At 42.6% G+C, this 15,428-nt stretch overlaps 1 protein-coding gene across 1 annotated transcript in view; it reads right to left on the bottom strand.

Moving 5' to 3' along the window:
• Positions 1 to 15,428, bottom strand: part of EDNRA (endothelin receptor type A) — a 243,916-nt gene that overhangs the window by 92,722 nt on the left and 135,766 nt on the right. The window contains exon 4 of the mRNA XM_086962268.1: positions 7,595 to 7,793. Coding sequence (XP_086818394.1) covers positions 7,595 to 7,793 — 199 coding nt within the window. The remainder of the gene's footprint in view (positions 1 to 7,594; positions 7,794 to 15,428) is intronic.

Raw genomic sequence — 15,428 nt, 5'->3', positions numbered from 1 at the left:
TGTGTTGCTTGTATTGTGATGGCCACATTCTTATTAAATGGTAAAAATATTTTAGATTGCCCGAATTTTTGGCACTTCATTAAACGATGTGAGTTCCATAAAGGAGTAAGATTGCAGGAGGAATGTACTTTAAACAATTCAAAAATAGAGACACAGAGTTTGACTTCTATTGCCACACATGCTTGATCCTAATACAAAAGCTAGATACAGTTAAAAACAGAATTACTTTCAGAAAATTCGGATATGTCGTGCTGAGTTTTTGTAGGAGGGAAGTTCCATAAGTTGTAACTAGTTTACTATATTGAGGTATTAAATGAAATGATTTTCAAAGTTTTCACTTAGTTTACATAGTGCCTTTTTCATTTATTCAGTGGTTTTGGGGAGTGCGAGCTTCATACTAGGTTCTCATCTAGCGAACTCTGTAGTAAATGAATAGTTTTTGAGTAAATCGGTTGTTAGGAAACCTGATGGCAGTGCTGCAACAGGCTGCAGAAGCCTTATTTGCGCAATTCTGGCCATTTCCAAATCAGGACCTCAATGAGAAGCCCACAGTAGTTTGTAATTTTATTCTAAAGCCGGGGTGTCCAATATAGTTCCATGAGGGCTGAATTTGTGTCAGCTTCCCACACAAAATAAATTGACATAAATTCGATCGACATGGGAGTCAAGTAGCATGGGGTACGGGTGAGGCACTACCTCGCTTACTTTAGACATCCCTAAGCAGAGTAGCCACAAATAGTAGATCTTTTTAGTCAGACTTGCGATATGAAGTGTTAAGAAACAGACAATTGGATTGAAGCTTAGAGGAGGAGGATAACTTTATTCCATTTAGAAAAGATTCAGATGCATATTTTGTTATCTTTGTGTTACCAAATATAGGGGAAATGATAAGTTAGTATTTTGTTTTAAATATATTTATTCAAGAAACATAGAGATTGATGTGCTTACCCTCTATGATACCGTCTATGTTTCATCCTCTAAGTTTCACGCTCAACTTTGAAGGTGACAGTGGAGAGCCTGCATGTTTTTTTCGGAGATTCTTCAGTACTTAATTTGTATGTCGAACTAGCTAGTACTACTGAGTCTGATGGAACTCTTGAGGTCTGTTGAGGACTGGCCTGCACCTTTCCTGCATCTGTTCTCCGGGCATATCTTTAGGCAGGTCCGGGAACCAAAGATGGGCCTAACACAACAAAGGCTACTTACTCATCGATACCATGGAAGACTTTGGAGAGGTGGAGGGGGACCATCTTTACAGAGTAGGAAACAACCTGAAGAAACTCTTTGAATATCCAAAAACCTGTGGGCTGTGGGAGTTTAATTTTCTGTCCCCCATATTACAGTGGTGGACAATTCACTTTAATAGCTATTTTTTCGCAATTTGAAGTGTACTTTAGGCTTCGAAAACTTACTCGCTTTGCTTTATGCAGTGTTTTTGCAGCTAAGCTGCATAAAGGTGCACAAAAACTTTTGAATCGTGCCCCAAATCACTGGCAGCTCTGTTGTTAAGGAAGCTCTTTGTACATGTGACTGCGACTAAAGAACCTGGACATGTATTTATACAGCAATATATTAATTCCTGTATCAGACAATAAAGATAAGTCGTATGTCATTTTTTGACAGATTGGGACATCTTAAACAGTATATTTACTTATCTAAGCACTTCCATCAAAGGCTGTAAAATGAGATCAAGCATGTACATTCCATTGCATGCCTTTTTGGTGCAACTCCAGAAGAGAAAAGAAAAAAAATATTTTTTGATACATAGGTGAACAGTAAGGACTAACAAAAATCCTCTACAGTGCAAAAACGCATAACAAAAATATAAATAGGGCATATGTTGACCCCCAGACAAGACATGGATTTGAACCAAGGATAAATCAGTAGGCAATAGGTGTAAGCCTCAATTACACTCAGACTATAGATTGTATTGTACATCATGCTAAGTACTGCACTGTCACCTTGTCTCTTTAGCACCAACGTGGACCCACAGGCTGGTTGCTCTCGATATACGATACCCTACGTATGCAAATGACTCACAGATCTTTAACTTATTGTGGATTCTGAAATGTTTTGTTGGAGTCAACTCCCTGAAGCAAGTTCACCACAAATTTGTCTGTGGATGAACAGTCAAATGTCAGATATTTTGTTATTTTGGCCAAGTGGGCACCTCAACACTATTTTACCTAGCCTGAATCCATGAATCTAGAGGCCCTGCCTCAAAGCCAATTTAGAAGTTATGCATTCTTAGTTTTATTTTTACTTATCACATCCTCTTCTTTCCTCTGCCAACACAGTCACCAAGAGGGCATTCCACCATCTCTGCTCTGGGACATTCTTTCCTTTCTTCTACCCACTAGGATCATGCAAGTCCTTGCTACTGTGTCATTCCTGTAATACTGCCACGCTAAACGAATGGGACTTTTGATCAGCCAGAGATCACCAGTTAAGGTTCCACAAGTTCCTCCACTGGCATGTTGCAAACTACTATAATTACTATTTACTATTCTGTACTATTTTGCACAGTTCTGCAACCCGCATCCATTCTCACTCTTCTCTCCTATAACACACCGACTGCTACCTCATATATTTCTGGTTTCTCACTAGTGTCACTCCTCTGTCATTCTCACTCTTCTCTCCTATAACACACCGACTGCTACCTCATATATCTCTGGTTGCTCACTAGTGTCACGTCTAACTGTATTTTGAACACTAGTAATGCACAGAGTGCTACCTCATATATTGTGGCTGCTAACTAATGTCACTTTTGATTTTTGATTTCTGATCCACGTAAATTGTTGTTTGCACTTGTATACTGTCCTTATATGCTCATGCTGGTGGATCACTAGTACCACTTGTGTACTGTGTAACTTACTGTATGTATTTGTATTTGTATGTATCTGTTTTTCTGCACATGTGTACCACTATAGTGTAGTCACCCATACCCACCTAAACCACCACAACTTGTTCCCCACTTTCAAAGAACACCTCTCCAATTCACGGACCAACACTCGTATCTCCTCCAGTCCCACCAGCCATGACCTCACAGCCCCCACCACCCACAACCCTTCTAACCTATTTCAGCGCCAGTTAGCTACTACATACTCCTCAATCAGGGACACATCTACCACCCCTGACCTCCCATCTCCCACCCACAACCACTCTATCCCAGTTCAGCACCAGGCAGTTGTCACACACGCCTCGAACACAGACACAGATCGCTCCCCCTCATACACCACTCACATCCCCCAACCCCTCTACCAACCCTCGGACCTCCACACTTACCATCAACACTCCTCCCACACCTACAGCTGACATTAACACTCCGCTCACCCCTGACAGCACAGCTCCCACCCTCAACACACCTAACCTAGTCCAGCACCACAACAACACGCATATCGACAGATCCCCCCTTTATCCCCCCCATTCTCAGTCCCCACTACCCCCTTACCAACTACGCAGAACACACCTCCTCTCTTAATCTAACTCCCCCACCCCACAACAGGACCATCTCCAACCCCATCTCCCCTCCTACTCTCAGCCCCCATTACCCTTCTGGCACCCCCACCACTACTAGCAGTCTTCCACCCTACACTTTGACCCCCCCCACCTACCATTAATGCCCTCCCTCTTAACACCAATCTCCTCCCTACCTCATCCATACCCCTCCCGCCCAAAACCTCTCCTCACCCTAGCACCTTCCCGTACACTAACACAACACAGCCCTGCTCGAACACCAGCCCACTCTCCCACCTGCACGCGAACTCCGTGGTCAGTCATACACCTCTGACTGTCACCCCCACCTCCACCACCTACCCCACGATGGACAACATCATGACCACCCTCATTCAGATCAAAGAAGACATACACATCATTAAAGAACTACTCTCCACACACCCCATACACCCCTCACCTACTTCCCCTCCCAACGTGTCCCCTACCACTCCGGCTGACTCCCTCAATCATCACGCCCCATACCGGGCGCCAATCCCTGCTCCTAGAGGCAGCAACTGCCCTCGTCCCCCTCGTCGCCCCTGCAACCCCTCACACAACTACACCTCCCCTTCCTCCCAGCCAAAGACTTCCAAACCGCAGTACAAGCACTAGTCATCCCCCGAATTGAATACGGCAGCATCGCCCTCTGCGGACTCCCCCTAACTACAACGGCACCCCTAAGAGCCTCTCTAAACGCTGCAGCGAGACTCATCACTGGATCAAAAAAACATTCCCATATTACCCCTGACCTGAAATCCCTGAATTGGCTGCCTTTTGAAGCAAGAATACATCTGAAAATCACCTGCATGACACATAAGGCGGTACACCTAAACCCACCCGGCTACCTCGCTCAGAAACTGACAATCTCTGTCGGAGCTAGAAACACTAGAGGCACAAACAATCTTTTGCTGAAACATCGAAGATTCCGGAAGGAAAAAACATATAAGCGCTCCCTCCCAGGAATGGCGCCTAGGATCTGGAACTCACTCCCTCCCGAAACCAGGCTTATCTTTCCACTACACTCTTTAAAAAGGAAGTAAAAGCTATCCTCATGGCTAAATACATCTGAACTATTATCTCGAACTCTGTTAATACTCAGCACCGATTTGTACTACATGTTTGACCCCTTTGCTTATTTGTATTAGTTGTCTTATTACCCACATGATTGGCTCTGCAGCCACCTATTTGTACTGTTTGATCTATTTGTAATATTTGTCTGACTATGCTCCCTCATGTACCCCTCTCTGTAAAGCGCTCTGATATCTGAAAAGATCTTGTCCGCGCTATATAAAACTTTCAAAATAAATAAAAATAAAATAAATAAATTTACTAGAACTACAAACCAACAAGGCATCTGAAATCAGTTGCTCCAAATATATTGTCCTTCAGGTCACATAAGTGAAGAAGATTTTGTTTCAAATCACTCCACCTATCAATCAATCAATCATAGACATTTATAGAGCGCACTACTTACCCGTAGGGTCTCAAGGCGCTTGGGGGAGGGGGGGGGTGCCGCTACTGCTCGAACAGCCAGGTCTTGAGCTTCTTCCTGAAGGAGAGGTGGTCTTGGGTCAAGCGCAGGTCGGTCGGGAGGGAGTTCCAGGTCTTGGCGGCCAGGTAGGAGAAGGACCTTCCTCCTGAAGTCGCTCTTTGGATGCGGGGGACGGCGGCGAGGGCGTGGCTGGCTGATCGGAGGTGGCGTTTGGGAGCATAGAAGTTGATTCGGTTGTTGAGGTAGCTCGGGCCTTGATCGTGTAGGGCTTTGTGTGCGTGGGTGAGGAGACGGAAGGTGATTCTTTTGTTGACGGGAATGTGTCTGTTGTGGGTGAACCTAAAAGCCAACACCCTTGTAGGACCTATTCTACACCTTTGACACTTAAATGATATCTCTTCTGTTCGGCATTAGTAGTAGTTTTCTCAAACTAGGCACGAAAAGCTAGTTTGACAGCCAACGTTCACCCACAACAGACACATTCTAATCATTCATACATATAAGAATGGGGCATGTCTTTTGGCGTTCTTTTTTCTATCACATGAGCTACTTAGCGCTCAGCCTTCAAGGAAGATGCTCAAGAACAACACTGTAATTTTCTAAAAGGAGTTGGATCATGGCTGTCTGTACATTAGTTGACAGACGGCCTTCACTCACATACACCTCCCCCCCCCCCCCCCACCCCTTGTGCCGGGAACTATGAAGCAGCAACTCTGCACTGTTTCACAAAAAGCTTTAAATAAATGATTAGATGGATTCATAAATACATACATGATGACTTTGAGATACAAAATTACAAACTCCTAAAGAAAATCTGTAATAGTATTCCTTCATTGTTAAGTCTGGGTTTTAACAATGCAACTGTCAAACTGCCCTATTGTTCACAATATGAATAGGTTGGATTTGGGTTCCACCCCTTTCAATCACTGTGTTTGTTTGACCAGTCTCTTTCTGTCATTGGTTTCAAACTTTGTAAATCCTGTCTTGGCTCAGCCAAATGTACTATTCATCTCTCAGCTAATATTACTAAGTGTATTGTTCGACCTCCACTTGAGTACTTGCATTGACCCGCATGAGGGACTATTTACAATGATAGCCTAATGTGCTAATGTTGAATGTGTTAGCACATTAAACCAGATCTTTTGGCTTTGCTAATAGTTCTTTTCTTTGTATTCACTGTAGTAGTTTTTTCTCTGTATTCACTGAAGAGCATGGCGATAACCTAGAAAACATATCTGGTTATGTGAAGAGAGTTTTGCGCAGTCTTTAATTTGAGTTGGTGGATTCCGTGGCTCGGCACTGGAACTTAAGTGTGAACATCGGCACTTACGACAGTCTGCACGGTTTATCTGAATTTGAAATTAACACAACAGCAGTTGTTTATTATTGCAATGAACATTAAAAATAACTAATATCTGCTGCCCAAGCCATTCTTGTACCATTGGCAGCTGGAATAGTCGGAAATGTTATACTTTTAGGGTGTGTTGATTAGTAGTTGTGTTGATTCTGTCACTGGTGGCATATACGGGGGCAGCAGTGGCCTCTTGACGTGGGCCCCGGAACTTATTTTTTTACAAATTAAGCACTGGTTTTATGCTATTTAACCTTGCAACTTCATGTGTTCATGACTAGCTTCACTATTTCTAACATCAGAGCACTTACTGGAGAAAACACTAACCCTGGCGCATAGAGAGGCAGGAAGGAGCCATAGGAGCATCCAGGTGCCGTTTTAGCTGCAAGATCAGATTAGCAGGCCGGTGCCCTTGTTTTAGCAACAGGAACTGAGTCCTTGGCACTAGAAAGGAATGCCATGAGGATAGGTATAGTACCGTCTATCAACATGCTGCAGATAACACCTATCACTTAGCTCTAGTTAACTATGGCACATTCCAAACCGTTATCATGCAGGTTAGCGTTTGGTTGCAAGTTGTCTTCCAGAAGTTGCCTAATAATTTCTGGCTAGGTAAAGGGAGGCTACAGCTTCCATCCATCAAGATATAAATGAATGCCTACAAGGATAAATATTCTCTTTTTTCTGTATTACATTCCACAAAAAGGTATAATACAATTTCTGTAACATAATTATAAAAAAACAAAGGAAAAACACACAGGCCCAGGGACTAATTCTGTTGAATAATTAATATGTTTGGAGACGATTTCTGACATTCGGTCAATGTAGAAATGATTCATATTGGCACTTCAGGAAATCTATGACAGTGGGACATTTCCAGGATTTCTAGAATGAATGAGTTACTTATGCATATTTTCTATCAGAAACAAACATCGGCATGCTTAATTTCGGTACTTAACTTAAGTTTGCAAGGATGCAATGGGGAGATGGGCTTGTGAGGATTGAAGCTCACAATTTGTAAATCACAGCAGATGTCAGCAACAATAATTCAACTCACTGAACCATCTTACTGGCTATGAGGTGCACTCACAATGAAGATCATTTATTTCATTTCACACCGGTCAGTTATTAAAAAAATCCAACTGTTTTAGAGGAAAATATAATGCTGCCCTCTAGATAAATGTAATGAACACAAATAAGCATTAGAGCAAGGAAGAGAATATTGAGTTTTGCCACTCACTGAGCATAACACATACCTCCATTAATGGTGTTGTGCCCTTGAGAAGGCATGTGCTGTAGTTTTGGCCCCTGTAATCCGAGACCACAATAGTGAAGCCGATAGCTTCTGGAATGGCCAAGATGAAGGAGAGGATCCAGATGGAGATAATCTCGATGGCGGTGGTCAAGGGGATGCCAGTTCCTTGAACCCGGCTCCACGAAGCCACAGCTCTATACCTGAAAATGAGATAAAACACATGTTGGCCTTTTGTTCTAATATGCTTTGTTTGTGCTATGTTATGCAATGCATTGTGTTTGATGACAAGTCTTTCAAAATGGCTTGAGGTTTACCTAGTGAAGCACAGTATCCGTGAGATAAGATTAATATGGTCTTTATCTGCACAGTCTAAATATCTATGAGATAAATGTTAACCAATGTGTAACTTCGAAATACCTGTCTATTTGATTTATTTTCACTACCCCTTGAGGGTTCTTGGCAGTGGTCTTATTTTAGTCCTTTCCTAAACTTGGTTTAGCAGGAGGCTATTCTCAGGTCCTGATGGGATGAACTGAGAAAGCTCTACCCCACTCTTGGTTTTATTTCAACTCTTGAGATACGCATTGGGTCTTGCTCTATGCTTCTTAGGATCATCCCTGGTTGGTAAGGTTTAATCTGGTCAGTCAAAAACTGTAATGCTTAATTTTAACTCCATTGTGAATTTGGAAGATTATCCCCCTTTTCTTCTTATGTGACTTGTGCAGTTAATGATGAAGGAGCTATTTTTGGAATCTGAACTTTCTCTGACCCAAACACATCAACTCTAATCATCACTACTGACTAATTCATGTGTGTCACGGCCTACGTGCCTAGAGGCAGTTTAGTTTATATAAATTGCTGTACTTCCTACCACAAAAAATACTAAGATTGTAAAATACTGCAGCCTGACTATTACTATACCTCCAACCGAGGGAGTATGACACCGGAGCTACCAACATTGTTTTGGAAGCCACTTGCTAGACGTTCTGTCTTCAGGGCATTTTCCATTATCCACAAAGCCATCCAAGGGAAAAGTCAACCTTTCCTACTAATAAAAGGCCAGTGATATTCCCAAAACATGACACAATTTGACACAATGTCCAGCACTCTACAGAAGTATGGAAATGATCTATTTCTGTATGGTATAATAGCCAAGGAAACAACAATATTCTTTATGGATAATCACCATATAATTGCAACATTTCATTCATTCAATCCAGGTAAGTCAAGAATCTTCAATGGTTGAGTAGTAAGGTCTTTATTCTGTTCAAAAAGGCATGGATTCTATCTTCATAAAAGCAATGTTGTAGCCAGTGCCTACGCGTTTCGTCCAAAAGGACTTCTTCAGGGCAGGTAAGTCACTGTCTTTGTCTAATCTGTCGCTTCATCTAAGGAGTTGTCTGCGAGTTACTTTCTCAGCATGGTTTCACAAGCATTATGATAAATATCTTGTAATCGGTAAGTATAGTCTTTTCGTTGGGGGTCCCGTATCTTTAAAAAGTATTTTCGTGCTGTCTTTAGTGAAGATGTTTACTGAGCCGGATTATCGTAGGTCCAACTCATTGTTGTGAAAACGTGGAACCCGAACTTCATGGCATCGTAACCGCATCCGCTTACGAAATTCCCAAAACATGACACTTCGGTGAAGACTAGCATCTTCACTCAACATTCTGTCCCACAAGAAAAAGACCATCAGGCAGACATCATTTTCACTACAGGATGCAAAGCTTTGGCACTCCTGACCATCCAAGCTGTGATACGTACAATATCATTGAAAGTTCATGAAGAAAGTAAAACATGGCTGTTCCTGAGATGAAGATTCAAAACACCTGGATGCTCTGATATTTTCAGAACAGAAAACACTGGCAGTAGGAGAAGAATGCTGTACCCAAGGCTTTCAAAAAGTCAATGGAAGGCAACAATCGGAGGCTTTTCATAGTCAGACGTAATTAGTGTAGAGTGGATGACAGTGGTGCCCATATAACGCAGGAAAGATAGTGAGTGGCCTCTGTCTGTAATCAGTGCAGCTGTATATGAATTATACCCTCTTGACGGCTGTAATTTTGCAGCTCTAGCTGAGTGGGCTATTACCTTGGTAACTTCAAAGTGTCTGAGCACAGATTGACTATAACAAAGCCATTATCAACCACTCAAACCAAGCCACTCAGTATCTCCCCAGACATGCAATCATCATGTGATGGTCTTTGCCACACAAGGCAGAGACCATCATGTGATCTCTAAGATCCTGGAGTACTTCAATGGGATGTATGACTTTACAACGCATGCTTTTACCACGCATGCTGTTACAACGCAAGTATTACAACGAAAACCTTTACAACGCATACACTTGGGGGTGCTGGATAGTGAATAGTTTAATTTACTATTCCAACTCCAGTCCCCGTGGACACTAGGGAAGGTGTTGGATAGTAAATTAAAACTATTCCTTATCCTAGAGCGCCCCCCAGTGTAATGCGTTGTAATGGTTTTCGTTGTAAAACATGCGTTGTAACAGCACTGCGTGGTAAAAGTTGCGTTGTAAAGGTTGCATACCACTTCAATGTGGTCCTTTCCTTCAGGTCTTTTCCTCCTCCACAGTCAAAATGAGATATCTTTATTAATAATAATGTATGGAATGCCTGCAATGAAAGCAGTCCAGGTGGATCTCTGTCCTACTCTGTCCATCCTTCTTGCCAGTCTCTCCTCTTTTCCAGACTGACTACACTTGCAGAGTGGGAGGCACAATTGTGGTATACAGGAGAGGGAGAGAATGTTGAAAAAAACAAAGACATTTTTTCTGTAATCACCGCAAACTCACCAGGAAACGAGTACCCCAGAATAAATTAATGTCAATTGCCAGCTAATTAATTATGATCATCATAATCTGAGCGCATCTTTATCTCACACTGCTTGCACTGAGCTCCAAGATAAGATAAGGGCACCTCTCTGATCACTCATATACACAACAAAAACATTTCCCACATACGATCATAACAAATATAGCAATCTGCCAACCACACACTGTCTGCTCAATAACATGCTTCAATGGCTCAATCATTAATGCCAGTGTGATGCAATGAAATATAATATTACACAAGTATTCTAACTCATTCAAGTCTAGGCAGTATATAAAACTTTCAGGTGATTTCACCTTTCCAATTGTACAAACATATCTGATTAATATGTTTCAAGTCGATGTGCCTCAAAGTAAGACTTATTTGCATGTCTAACATCTCCATTGATGGGCGAAAATGTAATGTCTTAAATTTCCTTAACGTTTTAGTAAGTAAAATAAGAGTGTGGGAATTGCATTGATCCTTTATCCGGATGGCCCCTATATTGGTTGCACTGCACGACTTACTTTTCCCAGGTACAGTCTTCTCTACAGATGTCTAAGTTCTTGCTCTCGAGGCAAACTTTGAGGTATGTTCCAATTCTTTTCCTACAGATGGAACAGGGTATTCCTCCTATTTCTGAAACTGAGTAAAAAAGGGCTCATATAATCTCTCCCACAGAACACGAAATTCATTACAAATTGAGAAGTACAGACACACATACCGGGCCCACCCCTCACCTGGCTGACAGACATGTGGGCGGCGCTGCAGAAGACACATCTGGGTCAGTAGAACACAAAGGTCTGCGCTGCTTTACAGAGATAGAGTGGCGAAGCACGAAGGGATAGCTGGATTGATGCTGGCAGTCCTGCTCCCTCTTGCACGTGCAGAGCGAGAGAGTAAAAATACTTTAGAGGAGTTAAACACTCCAATCCCTGCATGCTGAGTAGCTATAGGAGGGTCCTAGAGACAGAAGATCACAGCCATTTGAAAAGCCCGCTTACTCTTTCAGCTCCACTTCATAAACTCCAAACTGGATGCTCAGGGGCTGACAAAAAAACAACGTGTGAGCAGCCATCAACTGTGCAATACTGGTGTGATCTGTGCTTTATTTGTGCCAGTGGTTGCAGTTGTGGATCACAAGCAACCCAGTCCTATAAAAATAAGTGGGGGGACTGATAATATGCAAATGACCTCATGTCGTCACGCTCTGAACGTGTCCCGGTGTCTGAAAATTACACCGGGACACGTTCAGCTTATTTCTGTGGGGCCCAGCTTCTTGGCAGGGGGGACGGTGTCCACCCTGTGAAAAGAGTGGGGGGACGCCGTCCACCCGCGTGCACTCCCGACTCGAGCCCTGACTTATTTTTGGAGACAGGGCTTTATTTTTTATCAGCAGAGTTGGGACCCAAAGTAAAAGAGAGATTATCAACCAGATATTGACCCAAAGCAAAAGAGAGAGAGGAAAGGTAGAAAGTAAAACAATGAGGAAGGGCGATAGCAGGGAAGAAAAGAATCTTTAAGAGTGAGATAAAGAGACAGGAAGAGTAGGGTGGTGGAATCAAGACTAATCAGCTTTGGTTTTCGGCCATCATGACATTCCGCAGTGCTGGCCGCGGGCTCTTGAGAAAATCTTTGGGCCTTTATTTTCACTTGTGTTTACACAAATTAAACAATGGAATGGACCAGGCAAGCCAGACACCCCTGCCTGATACCCACACTCGAACAAACGTGTGCGTTCACACACCCCATGCACACGCTCACTTGTGCCTCACACACATGCAAGTTCTCACACATGTGGGTGATCTCACAAGCGCATCAGGCTCTGATGCCAATTCTGAAACAAAGCTAGGTACTTTGCAACACATTCTGACTGCTAAAAGTTTTGTTTCATAAATAGTGTAGGCCTCATGGTCTTAATACCAATGAACTACTTCCTGAACCCAGAGCTTGGCCTTGGCCTCGGCTGCCAGAATGATAATGGCCTCATGCTGCCGCGAGATGAAAGGTTCAGTTACGGTATATGAACTTAAACTCCAACGACTGACAGTCATCCTCGCGAGAATTTGACTAAAATGGAAAACTTCCGTTAAAGACCAAGAGACATTTACATTTTTGACTGATAAATGAGCTGTAGCATGCCGAGACCACTTAATAAATGTAAACAACCGCAGGCCGGGATCAGACCCGGCGCGGGCTCTCGCCGGATTTCAGCCCCGGAAGCACGTAGGCTGCTGAGGTCAGGATGTTCACATGCGTCCGAGGGAAGGGCAGGAGGACGGCGATTGGAGGACACCCCTGGGAGCAGCAAGAAGACAGCTACGTGTTTTGGTTTCAGCTTCTACAAAGCATAATAACGCTAATGTTTATCTGATGAATGTTGTCTAGGACGTGCTTTACCAGCAAGAGTTGTCTACGCTCGTCCGCAAGACTAAAAAAAAAAAAAAAAAAAAACTTGCTTAGAAGATAAAAGTACAGCTGTACTGGAAACTTTAAATACTAATAATTAAAGGCAGTTTCTGCATTTTCCACAGGATCCTGTTTTGTTACTAACAGGGCAGGGCGGCATTCTTACTTTTGCTGACTGGACGAGGTTCACTAAGTACATTTCTTACATCTTGAGGATGGCAGCAGCTACCAACTCCTTTACAGGATATCTTGTAAATCTATAAGGCTAGTTAACACAGAATAACTAGTCCACAAAATAACCGGTAGTCTGGATAGTATTTTAAGACAAATCCTACATTTGGCATATAGTCGTTTTTTGTATTGAGTTGGAGATTATTAAAGAGTGTTGTTGTGTTTCTTTGGCTTATGTAGCAAAGAGAGATAAGAGTTTCAACCCTTTGTCAATGACCAAGTGTATGTCAATGAAGCTACATGCCAACACCAGACACCAATACCGTCTAAATCTCAACCACCACAGAATTAGGGTGACCAACTGGCATAGGTGCAAATTCAGGACGGTGAGTGTAAAAATTCAGGACAAAGGGTCAAAATTCAGGACAAAAGGTCAAAATTCAGGACAAAACTTCGGGACAAAAGGTAAGTTTTACAGATACGTCAGAGTTGGTGCACAATAGTATATATGTAAGTAAATAGACAACCATCTAAGTACAAGTCAAAAAAGGTTTATATTAGGTTGAGACAATCGTGCACTTCACGGTTTTTCGAAATGTGGCTGCAGCTTGCTGCCTTAGACAATTCAAAATTTGCATCTCACTCCAGCAGGTACATTAATCACCAGACAATAGTGAACCACACCTGAATATAAGTGAAGCTGCTTTTATTGTTAATTGAAAACTACTGGATATATAAGGAACTTTGAAATGGCAGCCCCTGTAACAAACCCCCCCTTTCCAGCCTCCCAGGGAAACACCCAATGCCCAGTCCGGCCAGTCCTGCCTTGCTATCACCCTTCAATGGTGCCCCTCATCTTCACTTAGACCGTCTCTCATGTGTATTTAATTTCTCTTATAGTGTTACTCATCCCAATTATGTAGGGCAGGGTGTCGGAGTGCGTTACATCACACACATTATATAGAGACAATGACTCATATTAATGTGAAAGTCAATGTATAGGAAATGCTACTTAAGATAATGGGTGCTACAAGGTGTAATCATTCTTTTATCTATTATTCAATCTTTCACCATTCATTCTGTCCTTTCATCTATGTGCCCATTTATATCCAAACATATTCAACCATTTGCAAACCTATCCACCATATATCTTTCCATCCATCATTTCACTCATCCATCCGTCCATCCACCCTTTCACTTATCCATCCATTATTCATCTACCCACCCTTTCACCTCATCCATCCGTACAGTCATCCATCCATTCTTCCACCCATCCATCCATTCACTCATCCATCCAGCCATTTACCCTTTCACCCATTCAGCCATTCATTCATTCACTTACTCATCCATCCACCCAGTCACTTATCCTTCCACCATTTACCCTTTCAGTCATTCATCCTCCCTTTCAGTCATTCATCCTCCCTTTCTCTCTCCATCCCCTTTCACTTATCTATCCATGCATCATCCACCCATTCATCCATTCATTAATTCCATCCATTGATCCTATTACTCATTCATCCTTTAACGCATCCATCCATCCGTTCTCTCATACATCCACCCTTTCACTTCTTCACTCATCTATTCACCCTTTTGTCCATCTACCCTTTTCACTCATCCATCCATACATTCACCCTTTCACTTATTAATTCAATCCATCCATCCTTTCACTCATCTATCCACCCATTTACTCGCCTATCATCTAAGCTTTCACTCATCCATCCATCCTTTCATACTCCCACCCACCCTTTTACCCATCCATCTACCCTTCCACCCATACATCCATCTATTTACCTTTTCCCTCATCCATACTTCCACTCATCCATCCATCCTTTCTTTTATCTATCCATTCACCCTTTCATTCATCCTTTCAGTCATCCATCCAGCCATTCACACATTCCTTCACTTATTTACTCACCCACCTATTCACATTATGAGCTGAGCCTTTGTCTACAGAGTTGCAGACAGAAGAGGCCCATGAAGAACGCCACCCTCGCTGTAGTTCCTAAAGCAAGGGGTGGGGTGGGATGGGTTCACTATGTCACTATGCCCCTTCACATAGGCAGTCTGAAAACATAGAAGTCATGAGTTACCATGATGCACAGTGCCAGGATGTGAGGTGACTGTGACATGGTGTTGTTTCCAGGGCTTGAAGTGGTGTAAAAAAACTGGGGGGTCTCTTCAAAGGGGGTGTTCGATGTAATTAAGGGCGTAGTTTAAAACACCTAGGCTAAAAATCTGCGCTAGCGTAGTGTTCCGCCCGACTGGTATTATGTTGTTTCTGTCATTGCATCCAGATATATAATACAGCAAGTATCATTACACCAACAAAAACCAGGACTATTGCCTTTGTCAATGGTTGTTAGTTGCTTAAAATAAAAAAAACAGCAACCATGGCTTTGTTGGATATAATATTGAAAATACTTC

This window comes from Lissotriton vulgaris, chromosome 3_1, assembly GCF_964263255.1.
Source record: "Lissotriton vulgaris chromosome 3_1, aLisVul1.2, whole genome shotgun sequence".
In the NCBI taxonomy this organism is placed as follows: Eukaryota; Metazoa; Chordata; class Amphibia; order Caudata; family Salamandridae; genus Lissotriton; species Lissotriton vulgaris.
This window is presented reverse-complemented; position numbering and strand designations above follow the sequence as displayed.